Raw genomic sequence first — 24,455 nt, 5'->3', positions numbered from 1 at the left:
AATACATTCCGAGAAAACGGGCCTTAAAGTTGAACACGTGTTTTTTTTTTTTTTTTTTTATGAGAAAGCTCCTGCGGAGCTTATAATTAGCTCTTGCGGCTCCAGGCACACTCAGTGTGTCGGATTTTCGACTGGCGACAGCCGAAAGCACAGTTTCGCCGCTGAAAAGCGTCTACGCAATCGGCACTCGCTGCGGAAGATGGGAAGTTCGATGCTCGTACAAGACGCATACCGCGCTCCCGTGCACCGAACATCTGCACTGTCTTGGGCTTTGCCGGCATCGCGTGCAGCGAAGAACTAGCGAAAAAAAAGAAAGCTGAGCAAATAATCTAAAAGATAGCGCTAGGCGATGAACAGCTCGAAAGCAGGCGAGCAAGGGACGCGAGCGCGCCATCACAGGGAGGAGCGCCGCCGCCCGCGCGGCAGCCAATGGCAGGCGCGCTTTAGCCCGCGGGATTTGAGCAGCCGCCGCCGGCCGCGCAGCAGCCAATGGTAGGCGCGCTTTACCCCGCGGGATTTGAACGCGCTGCTCCGGCCAATCAGCGCTCCGCATCACATCGCGGGAAAACGCCAATAGCGCCTCAACCGCGCCGACGATGCCATTTTGCAAGGCGGCAAAATAGAGACAAAGAAACCACGGTCAAAACGACACCAAGATGGCGAGGGCAGGCCGCATGGTCCGGGAATGGCGCGCGCGCGAAGTTTAACTTCATTTCGGCATCTGCGCGTGTTTTGTAGGGCCGCGGTGGCCTCAAAAGTAGCGTTTTTTCTGTACTTTACGGTTGAATTAGGTGCTGATAATTACAGAACAGGTAGTTTATGAGACATACAACCCAAAAATAAGGTTTTTCAAAAATCGACTTTTTCGCGATTTTTCGGTTTTCAAGGGCCGCGTCCCCCCTTAAGCCATTCCCATATGCGTGGCTTGCTTGTCGGCACGTGTCATCCTGTGAAATCCTTTTGCGCACTTTCTGCAGATGTATGCCAACCTGCAGAAGCTGTGGCGGACATGTGCACTCGGGTCCAGTTGACCGGCTTATTCATCCACCGGCTGCCGCCGGCTTCCCTGGATTTCCCTGTCCGCTGTCGTCATCACTCCCAAGGCCTCCTTCAACGACACACAGCACATGCTTTTTGTGTACAGTCATTTCCTTTTTTTTTCTTTGTATTTTCACTTCTCTCATGCCACCCTCCGTTTCCCTGGGAAAGAGGGAAGCTTTCCCCTGGAGCTTCCCTCGTGGCCCTAATTTTTTCGCCCTGCTCTTCCCATTGTCGTCCGTGTAAGCGTCACTGTCCTTCATCTTGGTAGAAGCAGCACCTTGGTTCTTGCCTGCCCCTTGCACAATTTCACTAACAGTAATGACTGCTGATGATCCACGCTGCAAAGTAATGCACTCTAAGTGAACGTAAAGCAGTGACCCAAGCTTGACTCTTTAAGCAATGACTCTTCAAGGCTTGGGAGCTGGATGTCGCAGGGCTAGTTGAATTTTTATTGCGAGCCAGTGCAAACAAGGGACAGACTTGAACTTATGTAAGGACAGCCCTGTTCACTTGGGTTTTTGTGGCAGTCTTCCTTTGAGAATAAGTTCTGCAGAAACTGATTGGGTTCAGCCTTCATTCCTATCTTGTTTGTGTTGCGTTCCTCTCATTGTGTACTTCTGTCACGCTGCATTTAGTCAAGACGCAATGTGGCAGCTGTGGCCTGTGCTTTGCATTTGGCACACATTGTTTGTGTGATCTGTGCTCTAGTTTGACTGGATGGCACAAATCAATAAAGTGGGATGACACCAAAAGATGTCTTGGGAGGAGTAACTCTTCTTTAGCATCTGTGCAAGTTGGTGGTCAGGTTAACGTGACACAAAGAAACGAAAAACTGAACAAAGGAGGTGGTGTGGATTTAACCTGGTGTTGTGTTTGGAACACCAATACCAAAAGTTCAAAAGGTATGGCAACTTCACTGTTTGTTTCACCACTTCAAGAAAGTGGCGCCTGCATCATTTGCGCTTGCAAGAGCTAGTAGATTAGATTAGATTGCAGTGCCTCCTTCCTTACGCAGGAAGGAGGCACTGGGCTTATTGTGCATGAGCACAAGAAAGTCTGAGATTGTAGCTGCTGGGAACCAGTGAACCAGGGACTAGTTATATTTTGTGCTGATCACTGTCTGGGGGAGCTTCACTTCTGTGAGATGCAGCATCTAGTACAGTGCCTCACTCGAGTGATATCCTTTGTGTTCGCCGATTCTCACAGCCTCCAAGATTGGATAACTTCAAAAGCAACTCTTGGTTACATCACGTGATCTCGGAGACCATGTCTGGCTTGATCCAGTGAATGCGCATCAAAAGTGATGCCCCTGCAAAACGGTGGCGAAGTATACTGCTCATGGGCCGAAGTCCAAGCAGACCAGGGCAACAGAAGTGGCGTGGTTGCTGTCTTTGTTAGCCACTAGTCGGTGCCAGCTTGAAACAGGTGTCAGAGCCTCCCAGGTGTTCGTGACATTGGGTGTCTGCACCACATTTGAGTTTGGTCACTCAAGTGTTTCTGGAACAAGGCACAAAATGCTAAGGGTGTGTATCCCCCTCCCCTTGTTTTTGTGGCATTCACTCGTGTCTGCAAGGACCAGCAGTGGTGTGCCTGCTGCAGTTGTTTCTGACACCTAGAGTCGAGCACCCTTCCGCTCCGCTTTCTTCATCGCACAACACTCCTTAGCCTTGCTCCTCGCACTCTTGGAAGGCCGTTCTCGATTGTCGCAGCACCGTTCCTCTCTGGGCAGAGCTGCATTGCCATAGAAACCGGGGTTACAGCGGTTACTAGCATGAAGAAATGGCACAAGAACAAAAGTTAAAAAAAAATAAAGTAATTTGAAAAGTTTTGCAGTGCTTTTATAACTTAATGTAATATAATGAAGAGCAGAATGGGTCCACAGTGATCATGGCATTTAGGGGATGAGCAAATCACCTTAACACAGTAGGCCGTGTGGTCTGCAGGATGAAATTCTAAAATAAAGTGGCACCTCTTCCACTGCCATATCATTGTTCAATGAAAACCTGTTTCGTCTATAGCCAACTGAAGACTTATTTTCATCTTAGACATGGAGTAACCTTTCTATATTTTCCTGGTCTTCCCGTTGTCTATGCCTTTTTGTTATAATGTGTCACCTTTTGACTCGAGAAACGTAGCTGCATAATGTGAGCTTCTGCTGATCTGATTTAATCAAGAAACTGAAGCACGTAGAAGAATGGCAGCTTACATATTGCATCACTGGCACAGTTTTTCAAGCTAACCCTGGACCTCTGTGCGTGTTTTTTTTTTTCTTTGTTATTCCATGCTGCAGTCACTCTCGTCAATATTGGTGGTTATTGCCAGCCCAAATTTATCATAGTGGATTGCCGATTGTCTTCTATATAGTGTATAAAGTGCACAGTTGAGTGGCATTTTAATGAAGTCTCATCCCACACAAATATGCCTTTGTTATATCTGATAAACATATTTTTATGGGTTGGTCTCGGCAAGAAACATTATAGATGTACTTTGTTGTATGCTATAATTTGTTGTACCTACAGTTTATATGTTGAGATTTCACTGTACCGCAGAATAATTTTTTAGTAGTCGACTGTGATTGGTTTGAAATTGTTCTCTTAGTAGGGCAGGGTCATTTAGATAAGACTCTAGTTATTGAGGCGCGATACCTTTTAAAATCTTAGATTTTGTTGTTTCTTTCATGCAGCTTGTGATGGTGAACAGATAGTCTTTATTCTCGCTGTTGCTGGCATTTTCTGAATGCATGCTTTTGACTCATGGATGCAGCTGCTTCAGTGGTCTGTGAGTTAGTAGAGGAATTGCCTCTTTAAAGGTTCACTAACAGCAGGAAACTTATCAGGGTAGGCTCACAAGCTTTGTTCGTGGCTTAAAGGGACACTAAAGGCAAATATTAAGTCAAGCTAAAGTGATAGATTAGTGCTTGAGAATCTCTAAGGTGTCAATATTATCACGAACAGAGCCTTAATAACCGAGAAACTGAGGTAAATGCAAGACATGATTAGAGACTCCTCCGGGACATTTAAGTGCATGCCTGATGAGGAAAGCAGTCCTCGGCTGAATTCTGTTACCACTACTCAACCACTCGTTGCGAAAAGCAGCATTGTATTATAAGACGAAATAAAATGCTACTTGTCCAGTTATATTTCATTTTTAGAAAAAAGCAACTCATTGAAATTACCCTTGACAACGACGCGGGCAGTTGAAAGGCTTTGTTTTTGCACGACTCTGCGCCGTGCACGCTTTTGCGTTCAGCAGTTTCATTATCGCGTAGTGCTGCGCTAGTTTTGCTGGCTCGCGAAACTCTCGCAATCTGCAAGTAGCAGAAAATTAAACTTCCGTGTTATGTTGCGGGATGCTCGAACGCTCTACGCCACTTGACCATAAAGCTGATGGCAGCAAAAGGTGGTGGTGGCGTACGCAACGTCACCACTTCCCCGTTTGGGTGGCAGGAGATTTGAATTTCGAAAACGTTCTTCGGACCCTTCAGATGCATTTTTCTCGTAAACTAAGTCCTTTCTTGGCACGAAACGAGTGTTGCGAGGTTTCTGGAATGGTATTTAAACAGTACATGTCGACTTATTTGCTTTTAGTGTCCCTTAATCTACATTTCAAGGGCAGAATGAAATTTTTTTTAAATTAATGGACAATTATTTTTTATGCTTGTATTTCATGTCTGTATTTCCTGCCCAAGCACAAGATTCAATGCACTTTCGCGTATATTGGTACATTTCATATTGGGAAAGGTGTCTACAGATGTTGCTAGTTTGTGTTCTTACTTTCTGGATACAAATCAATTCATTCGGCTTTCGTTTATACCCAGCTTCTTGATTTGTGTTGTTTTCCTGAGGATACAGGTGATTCAGTGAAAATTGCACGTTGAAAATTTGCGAACTAGCGTAATTTTTCCAGTTCATCTACACTACCTTCACCTTTCGTACGCTTTGTTTGCACGGCATGTCACGGTGTTTAAATAATCAGCAAAATACTGCTGATTAATTTGTAGCACCTTTATATTACCAGTTTTGAGATTGTGCCACCACATGTGTCAACATTTGGGTTATTTTGGCCCACTACTGAAGGGGAGGCGTTTTCGGAAAATAGTACTGCATGTATAATCTTCGACTATTTTGGGGATGAATATGCATAACGGTGCTAGCCTTGGGATGCCTGCTAAACAGACCTGCCTTGAGGATCGGCTGGCTATATTTTTGCCGTTGAAGTGGTGTGTGGCCTGAAGTTAACCATCAAAAAAGCTTATTAGAGGAATTTTGAGGATTTATCAGATTGCTCATCGTGACATGTCATGCCGGTGTTGTTCATCTGTCGAAAACATTGCAGATAGAGAAAGAAAATCACTTTATCTGATAGGTGACATTCAAAATAAAAAAAAAGGAAAAGCAACTAAATCACTTTAACTGACAGGTGATGTTCAAAATAAAAAGAAAGGAAAATCGATTAAAACACGGGTGGTAGAAGTGTTGTACCTTACGGAATGTTAGCTTGACGTAATGGTTTCCTTTGGTGTCGTCTTAACATACCACCTCGATGTTGTGGTGTCACTTTTGGTGTTGTGGGGTGAAACGTCATTTCGTCGACACACAAGACCGTTAACTGTACCTGTGTGCTTGTAGATAGCCTTTTCACAATGCTTTGAGGCGAGCCGCAGTGGTTTCTAGGAAAATTTTTGCATGGAGCAGTATTATATTGCCCCGTGTGGCGCGTTGTTGGCATGTCTCGTTTCAGTCGTGGCAGTTCAACTGTAACAGAAAATTTGTAAGGCATGCTGTTATTGAATAAGGGCACTCTCCCATGCACTTCATTTCTAAACGATGGCCGTTTTGTCGGAGGCTTCATTCGGAGCCAAGTGAAAAGGCCGTCCAGTCGTGCAGGTGTGCTTGGGATTCTTCCAAATCAGTACTTGTGTTTTGCGTTGAGGGAACTGCTTTAGTGGCTTGAGTAGCAGCAGTATGTGTATTCAGAGGAGGTTCTCAGTGTTGATGATATGAGCCCTGGCCACATCGCACTGCAACTTTTTCAAGATGGCATTTCCTTTGCAATAGGTACACTGCTGCCATTCGTTAATTGCACGTGGTTTTCTTGGAATCTGTCACTTTGGTGTCACTCTGTCTTGCACGCACAGCCGCAAATGTGCGGAGCAGTTTGCGGTACAGTTCTCTCGACTCTCACTGTTGCAAAATGAACAGGCTGCACAGAATGCTGTCAAATAAGAAGCTGCTTAATCCAGTCTGTTTCATGTGCTGTTATCAACTCACGGGCATGTTGGAGTAGAGAGTTCTGACATAAGGCTTCCACTGTGCGTTACTGGTGCTGTTTCGGCTACTTGCCAGGGCTGCTGGGTGCAGGAACAAGGCAACTTATCTTGTGCACGTGTTCCGTTTCAGGCATCAGTGACAGTCGCTTCAGTGACAGTAACGCAAAGAATGTTTACAGCCGACACTGGCTTATCTAGCCTTGCAGTGTGCTCGGGGAACTATGTCACACGTGTGTACACCTCGTTGGTCACATGATCTTAAACAGCACAGAAAGCTGGCAGTAACAATAACAGTAGCAGTAACAGTGGAGCACCAGCAGTATGTTAAAACTCACTAATGTGTGTTACATTACAGTGATGTGTAGTGATTTGTATTTGGAAGATTGTGACTTTGAATTTGCTGCTGCTGTTTATCACTTGTTGCCGTCAATCTGATGCTTAAAATGTTTTGTTAAATTCTTTTATATCTTGTTATATATATTGTTGTTTCATTCTTTTTGTTTTTTCTTTCTTTTTCTCCCCTCAATTTAGAAATAGCAATGCACATATTCGCTCACACAATGGTTGAAACGAACATCACCGATCTGTGTTTTTTCTATCATCCTCGGTTCCAACGTACCGGAGGTTTGTAAAGCAAACAGTTTGTTTGTGCACTGTGTACAAAGGATTAACTGCGTGACTGCTTTGTTTGATGTGAGTCTTGCTATGCCCCTCAGGTGGCGACGAAGTAGAGTTCACAAAGTGCAGGTCAAGCATTGGATTCACACAGCTGTGTGCATTCTTCTGAGCCACTGTGTCTGATATTTTCTGCATACTGACATTTCATGCACCGGGCTAAACATTTCTCCAGAGTGATGAACGAGGAGATGGTCGAACAAAAAAAAAAAAGGTTTTGTACATTGTGGAAATGCAGCCAAAGGACAGGACAGATGGCAATGCTTCTGTCTGATTACTATTAGTCGTTGAACTGCAGAATGTCGTGTGGCCCCCTTTTCTCTTAATCACCCACTGTCATGTGGCAGATAACACCGAGAGGTTATGTGCAGCATGGCCTCTGAGATGGTATCTTCACACACTCCCAAAGCGCACAGTAGCCATTGTGACAGCCATCGCATTTCAGGAAGTCGCAAAGATACAGTCGACGCACGTTACAGCGGACCCTGATAATCCGACAAAAAATGTTCGTTTTATCCGAAGTCCATAATATCCGAGACGCCTCGCTTCTGAAACTTCGGTCGTGACGTCTAACAACGTTATCACAAAAAGTGAGTGACGAACGTCCAAAGTAAAAAAATTTTTTAAAAAATGTTGCAGTTCCACCCGGGAGCCGAAGCATTGATTACGATAGCAAATTAGTAGACAGCTATGCAAAGTAAGGATAGTAGTTTTATCGGCTGTATAAAGTTGTAAACATATGCTTACTAACTGAATTAACAAGCACGGTGTCACGCACGCACAGGTGGGCATGAACACATCATACTCGATGAGCGCGGACACTCGCTGTCAAAGAGCTTGTGTGAGCAAGCATGGCAGCATCCTCGAACGAAATTACCTTTTCGCGGTCTCTCGCTTCCACTAATCGTCGAAAGCACAGCACATATGAAGCTACTAGCACTTGGTGCACTTTGTCCACATCGCAGATCGCTTTCAAGATATGGCACCTGCACAGCCACGCTGTAAGCTGCAGCCGCCAGAGTAGAACTCCCTCTCCCTCGCCTCCTCTCCGTGCCTCATGTGCAAAAGAGGACTGCGTGCCTTCCACCCCGCCTTCCTCCCACGCGCAATATTGAGTCGCAATCGTTGGCTGACCCTCACAAGTCGGTTGTCAGCCCATGTCGACATGGCAAAAGTCCGTTTTATACGCCTGAATTTGACAAAAATTGCCACTAATTTGGTCCACTGTAGCCGATAGTCCATAGCAGCGCAGTCCGTTAAAAGTGAACTTCGTTGCATGAACATAAGTAGAGCAAACTAAGGTTGAAATATGGTCCATTATATCCGAAAGTCCGTTGTACGTAGGTCCGTTGTAACAAGCATAGACTGTAGATCACTTGCCTAGCACTTGCCACCATTAGAGACCATGCCTTGCCATCTCGTCGTCTGCTGTGCAAAAGTGTGCCCAGAAGGTGTGGCAGACAGCATAAATGAGTCATTTTTTTGCCACACTTCAAGGCAGTCTGCGTATCAATTGCAACATGGGTACCTTTATAAAACTACAATGTAAGCACTATGCCTCTGCGAGACCATGCTGAGAACAGCAACTTGCTTACCCAGCAGTGTGCTTACCTTATGCCCCACATTGCATCACTGTCTTCAGCTTGGTCACTGTCTTCAGCTTGGCTTCCTTACTGACCTCTCTGCATGCTGTTTTTTACAAGACAGGACTAAACATGCTGAAATCATGGGCCTGTGCTCATCACTGCGTGAACAAGCAGCTTCAGTTTTACATCCCTTCTGCAATTTCGTTATAGCATGCTTAAAAGCATTCAGTGGCATCGTTTAAAACTGGCATTATTGCCTCTCATTTAGTAGCCATTTAGGACTTTGGCTTCATGTAGTGGGGACATTCTGTGGGCATTTATTGTGTTCAGTTTCGTGTTGGGAGTTACATGATTTCTCCAAAGCTAAGGGAGATAATGCCTTACTTCAAGGCACATGTTTGAGCTAGAACACATTGAGACATATTGTGTAATGCTGCCTGCCCATTGTGTTAGCCAAGGGTAACATATTTTGCTCGAACTTGAGATCCTGCAGTTCTGCACTGAAATTGTTAACACCGGGATTGCAAAACTGGGTAAAATATTGCATAGGCACTATTGCAAAGTGCCTTTTCACCAGGTAATGCCCCTGTCTCAGTTTAATGAGGGCGCCAGCACAGCATAGGGCTGTAGTTTTGGGCCTCAGTGGCTTGCATTTAGACGCAAGCTTTTGCCGGTTGACTTTTGGGTCGGTCAGTGCTGTGCTTCTAAAGTAAGATATGGAGTTGCAGTTGAATTGTGGTTGAAAGTTTTGGAAAGTGCGTGCAGCTTAGTGTAGTGGTTTTGACAAATCAGTTCTGCGAAAGCCTGCAAGGTGGAGGAAAGTACATGAAAGGGGAAAAGTTACATCCTCCCAAATTGTAGCACAAAGCTGCAAAGGAAACCCGTGTGCGTTTCTTCAAAAAAAATTTCTCAGTTGAACAAAAATTAATTCTGGTCCAGGATTCAAACCCAGAACCAACGCCTCTCCGTGGCAATTTCCTTTGTAGCTGCATGCTGAAAATTTGGGTATATGTCTATTTTTCCCTTAGGTGTAGTGGTTTACATGCCTAAATATTCATTTGACTGCAGTTGTGCGATCAGCTTGCGAAGAAGAAACTGCCCCTCACGACTCCATGTCACACAGAGCTACATTCTTGCAATACAGCAGTGTTAAGTACGGCTAACGACAGTGGTGGCCTCTGTCCTGGTTTTTTGGCAGCTTTTCATTCATATTGTGCTCAGCTTGTTTTCTCCATGCCATAGAATCTACACTTGCCCCCGTTGCAACAGGCGATTTGTTGCTGCCGCAGTTATGTTGTAGCTTGGCGTGATCAGATTTTCTTGCACGTTTATAATTTGGCACCAGTCACCTTGTAAGTCTGGATGGTTCTTTCAGAAGTCCTGTGCATGTGGAAAGGTGGCTGTGAGACACTGTGTACATAAGAGTGGTGCAAGTGATTTGCAACCTTTGCTTTCAAGCATCTTTCTGTCTTGGTTGCCGATTAGTAGTGATACTGATTGGACTTATCGACAGTGCAGTGTCAACTGAACAATTCTGATTGCCCGGGGCACTCTCTGCAGAATATATATATATATATATGTATGGGCATTTTGTAAAACAGTAAACAGTGGCTCTTTGCATGTCGAGAGTGGCTGTACTGTTGGTCTGTTTCCACTTATATGGTCGGTTGCAGATTGTTTTTATTTGCCATGTGTTCACAGTTGACTGTGTGTCGAAATTGCATCAGCTGCTATGCAATGTTGATTTTTTCTGCTAGATAGCTACACCGCAACAGTGCATCGAACTGGCCAGAAGGCATTGCCTGCCCTTGGCGATGTTATTGATTTTATTCTCATGAATTTTTATGCAAGCACAGCTTTATTTCTCGTGATTGCTGCATTTGCTCACAGTATTAGCCTATTTTGCACTGCCGCATTTGTTTAGGAAGTGCTTTTCATAAACATCCCACTAGCGGTTTTAACGTTGATTTGCCATGCCTGACCTTGGCTATGCTGTCCGTGGTGCTCGTTTTTTGTTCTAGATGAACGACAGTCGAGAATGACTTGCCTCACCTCTTTTGCGCCACCTGTGGGCAGCGTCGAAGGTTCCGAGCAACCTCGTCTTTATCTCCTTTTGCCAACCTTGTTCTGCATTTTAGCCTTGCAGAGGCGTCTATGTCACACCATGGTCAAGAGTGTATTTGTACAAGTGACTACTGATGTTAACTTTTTTTAACCATGCTGTACTTTTTTTTTTTTTGTAGCCAGTAGTGGTCAGGGGAAATAAAGCATGTCACCACATAGTCCCATTTATGCTTTGATGCATTTTAATGTGTTTGTGTGTTGTGCAAGTTCCCTTTCTCAAGGATTGTGCAAGGGGACTTAAAGACACCCCCAAACGATTTTGTACAAATGTACGAAGTCGTTAGGGCATGTTCTTCTGATCATTAATTGATCCATCTAAGTGCTCCACAAGAAGCTTGTAATTTATTATAAGGTTTAAAAAATGTACATCATTACCAGTCGCAGCATGCCACTAGGCCGAATTTGCAGCCACCTCTGACCAGACAACACGAGGTGGCCATATGACGCCAGTAGGGCTGCTTAGCTGCACAGTTCGCGTCATCAATACTTTTTCCAACTTTATGACAAACAAGCGTTGATAATAGTTGAAATGTTAGTTCATTTGTTTCTCTAAAAAAAGAGTAACAGTACACTCAAGACTTCCGGCACATAGCAAGTGTCATCTGCTTGTGTTGCAGCATGCTCCATGTTGACGAGAGCTCTGCGGTCATTGTTGGTCTTGATCTTTCTTCTCACGAGCACCATTGTTCGCCCTTATTACATTGTGAGCTGCAAATGTAGTGACTGGCAATATGTCAAGCCGCAACACCTTGTCCCTGTGCAAGGCAGCAAACGAGCTGAGTGGCTGTAACACATCGTACTGTTAGTATTCGATCGACACTAGGATTTGCACATTTGCGGCGGTCACATTATGCCGGAGGATTACTACCTCAATAGTGTTTCGAGTGTCCGGTATTTGAGTAAACACAGGTGCAAGGGGCTTGGTCGTTTCATGGGATGAGTGAAAGTGCAAGCATGAACAATCTAAAGCTTTAGAACAGTCTGCACGGCTCAGCCACCTGGTGGCACATAGCTCAACAAAACATGGAACTAATATAGCAGTAACAAAATGTATTATACCTTGCTGCTGGTGCAGATTTTTGGCAGGAGCGTAATCATGGACACATTCTTCTAAATGTTTGAGATGTTTTACACTTGGTTGGAGCAATGTTAGCGCTTTCGTTGGTTAAGCTTTGCGCCACCAGGTGGCTGGACCATGCACACTGATCAAGCCACTCACATCTCTTCTAAAGCTCCATCACAGCAATAGTATTGTGGAGGGGCTTTAGTTTATGCCTCCACCCTTCCATCGAAACACCTATCTCGCCTGTGGTTACCGCTTGGCGCTGCGACAGAATGCTCGCAACACATGCTGGCTTTGATAGCTTCGCTTGGGATGGACTGCCAGGCGGCTGGTGGAGAGGTTGGAGACGCTTGGCGCGTTGGCTCCAAGACAACCAGAAGTAGACGACATGACGTCCCATCTTTATGCAGAGCTAGTGAATGTGGAACTTAGCCCCAATCACTCGGCGAACGAGTTGAGGATAAAACGCGTGGCTATAGAGGACGGTAACTTGTTATAATTCGTAGCTCTCCTAATACGAGTTCACACAGATTGTGCTGTCAATGGTTTACTGCAACTGTACTCTACACGTCTACAAAATTTGTCAGAACCGTTTTAAGGACGGACCCTTTAAAACCAATTTCTGGAGTGAAAGCTCCTGCAGCATCTTGCCAGAAAAGGCACAGCCAGCACTTGCCCTGTGTTTTAGCTCTGAAACAGAGCCTTGTTGGCTAAGTCCGGTCACACATCGAGTGCTTTTGATCAATTTATGTACATGCTAGTCTAATCGAAAAATAAGAGCTGGGTGTTCCCAATGAAAGAGTTAACTTCGGCTAATTATTGATGATGTGATCTCCAATAAAATTTGCCAGGATTTTCAGCGTTCATGCTAATACTAGTAACATGAGGATACTTGTCGGCCAGTATCTGTACAACAAAATTAGGCATATTAAAATCTGGGGGAGTGCAGGGTAAGCAATTTTTTTGCTCACTATAAGCTAACGTTTTATCGTGCCCTTCCTGAGGTAGCGTCAGCCCGGCTTCACTTTTGGGACATTTCCGTTTCAAATATTTTTTTTAGACCTTTCAGGTTGCAGTTTCGCGAGTCGAGGATTGATATGTTTGTTAATGTCAATCGTAGCCTCGCGAGACAAGGTTCAAAGAAAACCTTGAACAAGTTCCATTTGAGTGCTTGAATGGCAATATCGCGCTTAAAGGGCCTTGTCACTCTTAAAGGAAATTGGACCGCGCGCTGCCCTATCGTGGGTGGAAGCCATGGCAAGCCGTCAGCAGGCTGCACGGACTTGGCAACCGTAGCGCACAGACTTCCGCTAATGTGCTGCTGCTGCTGATATTCGGTAGCACGATGAGACGTCTTGGCAGTTTGAAATGTGCACCTTAAGGCCGTGAAAATTTGAGTGGAGGGTAACGTTGATTTTGTATATTGAATATTCTCTGCCCGATAACTTGGGTTTGTGTGGGTCAATTTTCATAATTCGTTTTGCGCTGTGTACAATCACTTGCTGATAATATGTCTAGCGCTAGTATGGTGGCCCGAAAACGGCGTTGTCGGGCCCTCTTAAAGGGCCCCTCGCCAGGTTTGTGTACTGCAGACAGAGAAGCGCGGCGCGTAGATCACGTGGTGGCAATCGTGCCTGCAAAGTAAAAATTCTGCAGGGGCATAACGTGCCAAAATCATGATTATGAGGCACGCCATAGTGCAGGACTGGAAATTTGGACCACCTGGGGCTCTTTAACGTGCACCTAAATCTAAGTACACGGGTGTTATGGCATTTCGACCCCATCGAAATGCGGCCGGGGTTGGAGTTGATGGAGAAGTATGGGAGAGGCCTTTGCCCTGCAGTGGGCGTAACCAGGCTGATGACGATGATGATGAAATGCTGCCGCCGTGGTCGGGATTCGATCTCGCGTTCCAGGTGCTCAGCAGCCCAACACGATAGCCACTGAGCAACCATGGCGGGTTGTCTGCAAAGTGTAGGGAAACCTCTGCACAGCGCGCATTCCAACCGCTTAAATTTCAAACAGCCCGCGCACCCAAATTTGCCGAGTCCGACCATAGTGACTCAATAATCAAGGGGTAGGGGAAGGGAAGTGCGCAATGAGAGGAAAGCATGGTGTCACTCGCGCACAAGCAAACGTGACCACGGGCGCTGTAACGTAAAACTATTCCGAACTTTTCTATTACAATTCTGCAATCAGCCCACCACGATTGTTCAAAAACTTTTTTGGACCACACTCACTTCACCTGTCTGTCACGCGACGTCACGAAAACCGCTATAGCTCCCCATCCGATATGACGTGTACACACTGATTATGCAGAATTTGACCGAACAGAAATAGTTATTTCTGATTGGACGCCTTTTTGCCATTAGCCCTCGGTTATTAGTAAAAAGTTTTCGGGCTGCACCCACTTCACCTGCCTCCTACGCGACGTCACAAAACCGCAAGAACTTACCGCGTCAATGATACGCGTACGCGTTTAAGATGCATTAATATGCCGAAAAAACTGTTCTTCTGAATAGCTGCAGGCTGCCCCGTTCCGAAAGGAATAAAAGATGGCTGCCGCCGATCGCTCCGGCACTGGCTATACTCACCCCTGCCGGAGAACATGGGTTTATTTGCGTGTTACAAAACATTTTGCGTGGCCGTGTAACGTTTTTCAGAACTTTTGGCACCTTTACGACCCCGTTCTGCCAACTCTTCTTTGCTGAGGATCCGTTTTAGCGTCATTCTTAAGCTTCCGTTGCATGCCGCCGCGATTGTCGACGAGCCACCGCAAGCTTAGTAAGAGAAAGCGGACCAATCGCAGACGCCGGCACCACCCTCTTCATCCCGTCATCGATATTCAGTGCAGTGGCTCAGCCCCATCGAATCCCTCTCCACTTGAGCGTGATCCTCGCCTCTTGTGAGCCAATTAGATAGGACAAGCCGCTAAGTGCAGGCAATGTTATTCGTTTTTTCAAGCAAACAAAAGTGACATCCTATTCCTATGAATGAGGGGATCATTTGATTGGTTTATTCAGACAACCTTGCGGGTGACCGCCCGATGCTTGCGTCGGCGGTTACGCAAGTTTGACGTCAGGGATTTCTAAATAAAAACATATTGGAATAGTTTTACGTTATACGGTCCCACATCTCACTTGCTGACCGCAGAAACTCTGTCGGAACACTGGAGTGAGAAAGCGCGGCAGCAGCAGCGAGCGAAATGGCCTTAGTGCTGCCTGTCGCATCAACGCGAACTAAGACATGGACAAAAAAATTACTAAGCCGCGAAAACAGCGCACGGCGGACTCTGTTCCCGTCGCAGATGGCTTTCAAGATATAGCGACCCGGAGTAGAACGCCCCCATCCCTAGCCTCCCCTTGAAGCCTTGCGCGCGACGGAAGACGGCGCGCGTTCCCCCCGCTTTCCTCTCCTGCATGTGCGAGATTGAGCCGCGATCGCCGGCCCACGCTCACATGCTTTCACTCGCACATACAGCATACCGCGCGCGGCGACGATTTTATCGCCCTTTGACTTTATACGGAACCTCACGGCGACGGCAGAAACGCGCCTGGAGATGTCCATACGATTGCTATCGCAATAATAATAATAAAAAGCTGGATATATGACGTGCGCACGTAGGAGAAGGTTAGGAAAGAATGCCACTTGCGGACGCTAGTCACGGCAAATGGAGGAAGTATGTTGACAGTGAAGCTTGCCCCCTGGCAGTATGGCAGCTTGACATATTCCATTTTTTCCTTTCTCTGTTATAATGAAGTTTGCGTCTTTCTTGCGACAAACCACTCCCTAAACCGTGAAATCTATCAGAACGTTTTTGAGCGCTTTCAGTCGCGTTAGCGCTGCTTCGCTGTAAAATCAAGTGAAATCTCCTGCAAGCTCAAAAGTAGCGAGGTTCGTCAAATGCTTGCGCTTAGTACAGTGCTTGGTGGTAAGCCGCGTCATAAAATATAACAGTGTGAGGAATACGAGGGTTAGGGCGAAGGCGGCGACAGGATTGAGAGACGCTGTCATCTTCAACATATTCGAAGAAAGTCGCACAGGCACTCATCTCCTGCTCTTGCCCCGTTTATGCGCGTTGTTTTTGTTCCAAAGAGCGGTATAGCAAACTTGCAGAAGCGCAGAACCATAAAAGTTCGCAAACACTAGAATCGCTCTGGGAACTCTTAAGCGTGAACTTGCACCCAAACATGGGAAACACAAGTGTTCTGAGGCAGTCGAACTGACTTGAATTCAGTTTGTTCCACTTGAAAAGCCAATTCTGGTCATTGCGGGTCGCAGAATTTCCATAAAGTTTAGCTCGCACGTATAGTTACTAAATTTGAATTTGCAGTGCTTGTATGTGGCATCCATCTTTTATCGGGAACTGACGAAACTAGGATATGCTTGTTTTCTGTGCTAAATAGCGACATCTTCCTCCTCCCCCTTCGCAGCCAATCCGGTCGCGGCCATGTTCTTCCTAGCATGCATGCACAGAGTGGAGGAATATGCAACTTTTGATAGTCCATGGCAGTTTCTACATTGCAATGGATAACGTGGAGCAAAATGAAAAAAAAAATGTAAAACAGCCCGGAAGAAGCGCAGCATTGTACTGTTATGACCTGGGGCCTACTTTTTATGCTATCGGTGGTAAGCTAAGCGCACTGATGTCCGCTGCGTCATTTTTTCGGCGATCCGTAGCTGAAACACGTTGTTAGCCTGACAGTGGACTTTGTTGTCAGCAGCCTCAGAGCAAGTTGGTATGAACGTGGCGGACGGAAACCGCTTCCGGTCGGAAATCGAGCGCCGACGAATAGGATGCGTTGGAGGCACTTCAAAGGTTCTCACAACATAGCTTTTAAAAGAAAAGAAAGGTATACAGGAACATTAGGTGGTACGAACAGTTGTAATGGCGCTCAATTTTTTTTTACCTCTCGCATGCGTTCCGACAGTGCTCGCTCGTCATGGATGTGTCATCTACCAGTCATCAAACCGACACCTCCCTGCGCAGGCCGCGCCGACAGATAGTAGTTAGAGTCGAGATGAAGTATCGTTTGCTTTAAACTTATGTTAGTTAATTCGAGTTTAAGGGCGCAAAAGCGACTAAGGCCATGCAGCGCCAGCTACACTAAACCTATGTATGCGACCTATATATATATATATATATATATATATATATATATATATATATATATATATATATTTAAAAAAAATCCGCGTGTTGATAAAATTGCACAAACAGGCCTGGAGTGTGGCCTGATCCCGGTGACCAGAACCGGTAACGCACTCCCTCACCAGAGCAGGATTGGCCACCCTGGTGCAGTACTTGGCCACAACCTCCTACGAACACCACAATCATATATATATATATATATATATATATATATATATATATATATATATATATATATATATATATATATATATATATATATATATATATATATTCATCAGCCTTGTTACGCCCACTGAAGGTCAAAGGCCTCCCCCTTACTTATCCAACTACCCCGGTCATGTACTAATTGTGGCCATGTTGGCCCTGCAAACTTTTAAATCTCATCCACCCACCTAACTTTCTGCCGCCCCCTGCGCTACGCTTCCCTTCCCTTGGAATCCAGTCCGTAACCCTTAATGACCATCGGTTATCTTCCCTCCTCATTACATGTCCTGCCCATGCCCATTTCTTTTTCTTGATTTCAACTAAGATGTAATTAACTCGCGTTTGTTCCCTCACCCAATATGCTCTCTTCTTATCCCTTAAAGTTACACCTATCATTCTTCTTTCCATAGCTCGTTGCGTCGTCCTCAATTTAAGTAGAACCCTTTTCGTAAGACTCCAGGTTTGTGCCCTGTACGTGAGTACTGGTAAGACACAGCTGTTATACACTTTTCTCTTGAGGGATAATGGCAACCTGCTGTTCATGATCTGAGAATGCTTGCCAAACGCATCCCAGCCCATTCTTATTCTTCTTATTATTTCAGTCTCATGATCCGGATCCGCAATCACTATCTGTCCTAAGTAGATGTATTCCCTTACCACGTCCAGTGCCTCGCTACCTATCGTAAACTGCTGTTCTCTTCAGAGACTGTTAAACAGTTTTCTGCAGATTAATTGTTAGACCCACCCTTCTGCTTTGCCTCTCCAGGTCAGTGAGCATGCATTGCAGTTGGTCCCCTGAGTTACTAAGCAAGGCAATATCAGATTTGGTAACAGCAAATTTGTTGAAGGATGATGGAGGGAGCTGTCGGTTTGATGACTGGTAGATGACACATCCATGACGAGCGAACACTGTCGGAACGCATGCGAGAGGTAAAAAAAAATTGAGTGCCATCACAACTGTTCGTACCACCTAATGTTCCTGTATATCTTTCTTTTCTTTTAAAAGCTATGTTATGAGAACCTTTGAAGTGCCTCCAACGCATCCTATTCATCGGCGCTCGATTTCCGACCGGAAGCGGTTTCCGTCCGCCACGTTCTTACCAACTTGCTCTGAGGCTGCTGACATCGAAGTCCACTGTCAGGCTAACAACGTGTTTCAGCTACGGATCGCCGAAAAAATGACGCAGCGGACATCAGTGCGCTTAGCTTACCACCGATAGCATAAAAAGTAGGCCCCAGGTCATAACAGTACAATGCTGCGCTTCTTCCGGGCTGTTTTACAATTTTTTTTTTCATTTTGCTCCACGTTATCCATTGCAATGTAGAAACTGCCATGGACTATCAAAAGTTGCATATTCCTCCACTCTGTGCATGCATGCTAGGAAGAACATGGCCGCGACAGGATTGGCTGTGAAGGGGGAGGAGGAAGATGTCGCTATTTAGCACAGAAAACAAGCATATCCTAGTTTCGTCAGTTCCCGATAAAAGATGGATGCCACATACAAGCACTGCAAATTCAAATTTAGTAACTATACGTGCGAGCTAAACTTTATGGAAATTCTGCGACCCGCAATGACCAGAATTGGCTTTTCAAGTGGAACAAACTGAATTCAAGTCAGTTCGACTGCCTCAGAACACTTGTGTTTCCCATGTTTGGGTAAAAGTTCGCACATAAGAGTTCCCAGTGCGATTCTAGTGTTCGCGAACTTTTATGGTTCTGCGCTTCTGCAAGTTTGCTACCGCTCTTTGGAACAAAAACAACGCGCACAAACGGGGCAAGAGCAGGAGATGAGTGCCTGTGCGACTTTCTTAGAATATGATGAAGATGACAGCGTCTCTCAATCCTGTCGCCGCCTTCGCCCTAACCCTCGTATTCCTTACACTGTTATATTTTATGACGCGGCTTACCACCAGGCACTGTACTAAGCGCAAGCATTTGACGAACCTCGCTACTTTTGAGCTTGCAGGAGATTTCACTTGATTTTACAGCGAAGCAGCGCTAACGCGACTGAAAGCGCTCAAAAACGTTCTGATAGATTTCACGGTTTAGGGAGTGGTTTGTCGCAAGAAAGACGCAAACTTCATTATAACAGAGAAAGGAAAAAATGGAATATGTCAAGCTGCCATACTGCCAGGGGGCAAGCTTCACTGTCAACATACTTCCTCCATTTGCCGTGACTAGCGTCCGCAAGTGGCATTCTTTCCTAACCTTCTCCTACGTGCGCACGTCATATATCCAGCTTTTTATTATTATTATTGCGATAGCAATCGTATGGACATCTCCAGGCGCGTTTCTGCCGTCGCCGTGAGGTTCCGTATAAAGTCAAAGGGCGATAAAATCGTCGCCGCGCGCGGTATGCTGTATGTGCGAGTGAAAGCATGTGAGCGTGGGCCGGCGATCGCGGCTCAATCTCGCACATGCAGGAGAGGAAAGCGGGGGGAACGCGCGCCGTCTTCCGTCGCGCGCAAGGCTTCAAGGGGAGGCTAGGGATGGGGGCGTTCTACTCCGGGTCGCTATATCTTGAAAGCCATCTGCGACGGGAACAGAGTCCGCCGTGCGCTGTTTTCGCGGCTTAGTAATTTTTTTATCCATGTCTTAGTTCGCGTTGATGCGACAGGCAGCACTAAGGCCATTTCGCTCGCTGCTGCTGCCGCACCTTCTCACTCCAGTGTTCCGACAGAGTTTCTGCGGTCAGCAAGTGAGATGTGGGACCCTATAACGTAAAACTATTCCAATATGTTTTTATTTAGAAATCCCTGACGTCAAACTTGCGTAACCGCCGACGCAAGCACCGGGCGGTCACCCGCAAGGTTGTCTGAATAAACCAATCAAATGATCCCCTCATTCATAGGAATAGGATGTCACTTTTGTTTGCTTGAAAAAGCGAATAACATTGCCTGCACTTAGCGGCTTGTCCTATCTAATTGGCTCACAAGAGGCGAGGATCACGCTCAAGTGGAGAGGGATTCGATGGGGCTGAGCCACTGCACTGATTATCGGTGACCGGATGAAGAGGGTGGTGCCGGCGTCTGCGATTGGTCCGCTTTCTCTTACTAAGCTTGCGGTGGCTCGTCGACAATCGCGGCGGCATGCAACGGAAGCTTAAGAATGACGCTAAAACAGTTGCACAGGGCAACAAAGTGCTTGGTGTGCCTTTTTCTTTTTCTCTTGATCACGTGCGAGGGCACACAATCTGGAGAGCAAACAAAACCACCAGAGCTACGAGAACACTGCAGGGGAAAACTGAGCTGGTCAGGCCCGAAACTTGATGCTGAAAGCTATGGTTAACCTGATTGCATACATGATTATTGCAAGGTTGACTTGGGGCATGACTTGCGGAAGGGGGTGGGGTTACACATCGACCAAACGGGCCGATGTGTCAACGATGCGCCCAGGGCGCACGCAACCTCGGCGTGCATTTACCCGCGCAAATCCCAAGGGATGTGGCTGCAGTCCAGTGTTTCAGCAAACTTCGGTTAACGGCAGGAGCAAGCGCGTACGCTCGAGTGGGAAATTTTTGGAGCTGCTCAAAGGATTAACCTCATCGACTCGTGCATCAATGTGCCTTCAGTGCGCTTTGATGACGCAAAAAGAACTACATACGTTATCCTAACAGATTAAAGACAAATAGGGGAAAATATATTCAGCGATATGGCCTCCATGTATGCCAGATGTCACGCTGGTTTATACGCTTTATCGACGATACGACGTGCGTGCTTTTTCCCATGGAATTGTCCAGTGCCCGGCTCATGCCAGGCGCACGTGCGTGCTTAATTCCCAGCGCAGGCGACTTCTGTTGCTCATAGGAAGCTTTCAATAAATCTTCAGTTACTACAGCGAGCGTCTATCCTGTCCACATGACCTCTCATTTTCCCGTCAAGTTTGGCGCTCAGCGCCATGATCGATGTGCTACACTAACTAGCCTACAGCCCTTAACTAAGTAACTAACTATAGAATTTTTTCTGCAGGGATGGCGTCTGCATTTTTTGGTGCAATCTGAAGCAATCGTATAGCACCTCCTGACACCGCTTGTTCTTCATCGGCCTTCAAGCTGAGCGCACGTCTCCCTCTGGCGTCGTCGAGTGGGCACCGCTAGCTTCAGCGCCCTGCGGCAGGCAGCGCGCGACCGCCTCGCCGGGACCCGTCGCTGCTGGGACTCGACCGACTCGACGTCCGGCATCGCGCGATCGACGCGCGGGCGCCGCAGCGTCTCGACGACCAGCGCGCCGGCGGCGGCGCTCATGACGATCGCCCAGAGCACGAAGGTGGCCAGCGTGTCGTTGACGGTGAGGTCTTCGGCCGCGTGGCCTCCCGCGCGCCTCACGCATCGCTGCCAGTCTCCCAGTCCGTCGGCCATCCACTTGTCTACCAGACCACTCTCGTACAGCCACGTGACCCTGCGTGAAACATGTAGAAACCGGGCGTCGAGCACGTCGCAACGGCGACACAACAGCGCCGCTGTCTGTGTGTTGGTGCAGACGAAAAACGAAACTGTAACAAAGGTAATCTCTAATATCATTTGCGAGAGCCCTTCGATTAGCGCTTCCTGGCTAAGCCACTGGCGTCAGGAACGCATAAATTATCCAACCTCCTTTTCTTCAACAGTATATTCATATTGCGCGTGCAACTCTCCTTGCTTCCTTTGTAAGTTTCAAAACTTACGAAGCAATCTTCTCGGTAACGTGACAAGCACATTTTGCTGCCATCGTCCATGTCCATAACTAATCAGTGTCATTATTCTAGTAGCTATATATTTACGCCAATTAAAGCGAAAACTTTTAGGCCCTTATACAGCCGTGTCACACCTACCATGATGAATCCACTGTCCACGCCATTCACAAGAAATCCTTAAAATTACCATTTGTCATGGCGCTCTTTGGCCATAACTGGCCCTTGCGCCATTAAAAACCACATATCATCTTCATCATTAAGCCCATTTTGCGCATCTGCATGAGCTCGGAATGCACGTTGAACCTGGTCAATATTAAAGTGTTCATAAAGCAAAATTTCAATTAAGTCTCTCGTTTTAGGTCCCCAAGACGTATTCGATGTTTTGAGTCATTTAGTTTGTTAGAAAAGCGGTGATAGTAAATCAAAGTGTGTCACATTATTTACACTTGGACGCAGGCAAGGACAATTTTCTGCATACTATAAGACAATAAGTATTGGCCGCGGGAGTGTAGTGTTTTGTCGAAGACGAACACGCGTACTGAAACTCATCTATCAGTGAGATATGTGTAGACCGAATGTACGTAAAAGCAAGTATATATAAGAGGGACCTCTCATGACAACGAAACGGGATCGAGTATTATCACGGCGGGAGAAGCCCCAATGAGCAAAATGAGAACTCGCGCATCATTATTTGAAAATGCCATATTTAGACTTCCCAACCTGGGCAAGGCGGTACTACGGACGCTTCTGAACAGCATCGTTCGCGGGAGCATATGAAAAAAAAAAATTACACGCAGAATCTCCTGTGGGAATTATCCAAGTTATGCGTAAGCATTTGCTATTAATCCGCTGCTGTTTGGTCGTCATGTGCTGCTCTGTTTGGTATAATTGCGAGTAACACCGCGAAAGAATCGTGGAATGCAGGAATGTGGGTGCAACACCGAAATGTTAACTGACACGAGCATGAGACGAGGGAGAAGAGGCGAGCGGCAGCAATGTTCCCTGACGTCATACCCGGTTTTCATCTGATTATTTCCTTTTTCCTCCAAACACTGAACGTTTACTTTTAAACTCCAACGCTCAAATTGTTAACTCCCTTGTTATTATTATTATGTTTATGCACCTTATTGAACCACCCGATTCTTGGCCAATCCCCCACTGTGGGTATGTGCCACGGCCACTCAGGACAACAACAACGACGACGACGTTATATGATGGTGCGTTTGGATGACACCGCTGCTTCGTGGAGCATGAGCGCTGGCCGATGCGTGCTGTAGTACGTGACCTAATTTAGCAGTGTCACGTTTGATAGACCTCGTGCATTGACGTGGTCGACGACGCTGGCGATCTGCGATGGGGACACAGTTCACCGAGTTCTGATAGCTTCGTGCGCGCTGTGTTCTCGCCGCTTAGTTAGCGTTGAAGCGAGCGGTAGCACGAAGGTGAATTCACTCACTGCTGCGGACCCTATCTGGAAAGCGTTAGTCTTACGTGACGGACGGACGGGTTTCCATGTTGGGTGGGCATAGAAATGCTTACGCATTTAAACGTTGTCAGGCAGCGCTCGCCTGCGTAGGCGTGTTGTGTAAGGGAGCGCGGGTTGCGAGGCTGCGAGGCTCCCGTCCATTCGTTCGCACAAGCCTGCCGTTCAATGCCACAACAGCCTCGAAGGCACGAAGGGTCGACACCCGGCTTTGAAATTCTACATATTTCCGGGCAGGCAGCGCAGGAAAGGGAGAAGACAAGCGTGCACCGCTGCTGTTGCTGGCAGAATCAAGTGAGTCGCGCTATTCGCTTTTGCATGCCAATTTATTTACCATTTTCGCATGCGAATATATCTATCCCTGTGGCACAGTCAGTCAAGGGTTCTCTCGCATGTAACCGGGGTCCATCATTAAGCGGGGCACTAGAGCTCGTAGCCTCGCTGGGTGTCGCCAGGAGCGGCAGCGTCACGCAGGCGCTGCGAGTGGCGTGATATGATGCCATATCAGTGCATGTTGAAACGAGAACGAAGAAAGAGGCAAAGGGTTTGTAAAAAAAAAAAATGACTCGCCATCCCGGTTCTGTGAAAGAGGATGTCCAGCGAAGCTGTTGAAAACCACCACTACAACTGCTGAGAGGGGTATGTAATTCTTTAGAGTAACGGTAGTAATGGTAATCAAGCAAATACGTTGATTCGGCCTCGTAATATATGTTCGATGCTCATGCGTTCGGGTTTCGTTTTGCTGTACGGAAAGTCGTTTCTTTCTCTTCTAAAGTGTTCTTAAGGGCTTTGAAAACCATGGTTTGTTGTGATTGGCACGAAATGTGATGGTGGGAATAGGTTTGGTTACTTTGTAGTTTTGGTTATGAATGTAAGCAAGTTATCATCAACTGATCGGTAGTACAAACCTTTTTCGAAGTTTGAAAAAAAAAAGAAGCCAACAATTGGTTATCAATTTCATTGTAATTGCCTTTGTCGGAGAGGCGAATCATATTATGAAACATGTGGCGCCGTTCCGGGATGAAGGCGAAAGTAGCATGTAGAATTTGGTGGTCGCTAATTTCGCGCAAATAAGCAAGCGTTGGTAAACTTTCAGGGTGATTAATCAGTAGAGTCCAAGACGTCTGACGATTCACGTACGAAGCGTGTGGGTCCTGTTACTAACTGGGTCAGATTGAAGTTT

The 24,455-nt window shown here is 46.4% G+C and overlaps 2 protein-coding genes across 2 annotated transcripts in view; one reads left to right on the top strand and one right to left on the bottom strand.

The window, feature by feature from the left end:
* Positions 1-10,859, top strand: part of LOC135912840 (uncharacterized) — a 65,295-nt gene extending 54,436 nt beyond the window's left edge. The window contains exon 9 of the mRNA XM_065445387.2: positions 978-10,859. Within this exon, the coding sequence (XP_065301459.1) occupies positions 978-1,031 (54 nt within the window). The 3' untranslated portion in view covers positions 1,032-10,859. The remainder of the gene's footprint in view (positions 1-977) is intronic.
* Positions 10,860-20,922: 10,063 nt separating this feature from the next.
* The window catches only part of LOC135912831 (probable glutamate receptor), a 40,801-nt gene continuing 37,268 nt past the window's right edge, over positions 20,923-24,455 (bottom strand). The window contains exon 7 of the mRNA XM_065445380.2: positions 20,923-21,515. Coding sequence (XP_065301452.1) covers positions 21,155-21,515 — 361 coding nt within the window. The 3' untranslated portion in view covers positions 20,923-21,154. The remainder of the gene's footprint in view (positions 21,516-24,455) is intronic.

The sequence above is a fragment of the Dermacentor albipictus genome, chromosome 3 (genome assembly GCF_038994185.2).
Source record: "Dermacentor albipictus isolate Rhodes 1998 colony chromosome 3, USDA_Dalb.pri_finalv2, whole genome shotgun sequence".
NCBI lineage: Eukaryota > Metazoa > Arthropoda > Arachnida > Ixodida > Ixodidae > Dermacentor > Dermacentor albipictus.
The sequence above is the reverse complement of the archived record's forward strand: the minus strand, read 5'-3'. Positions and strand labels throughout refer to the sequence as shown.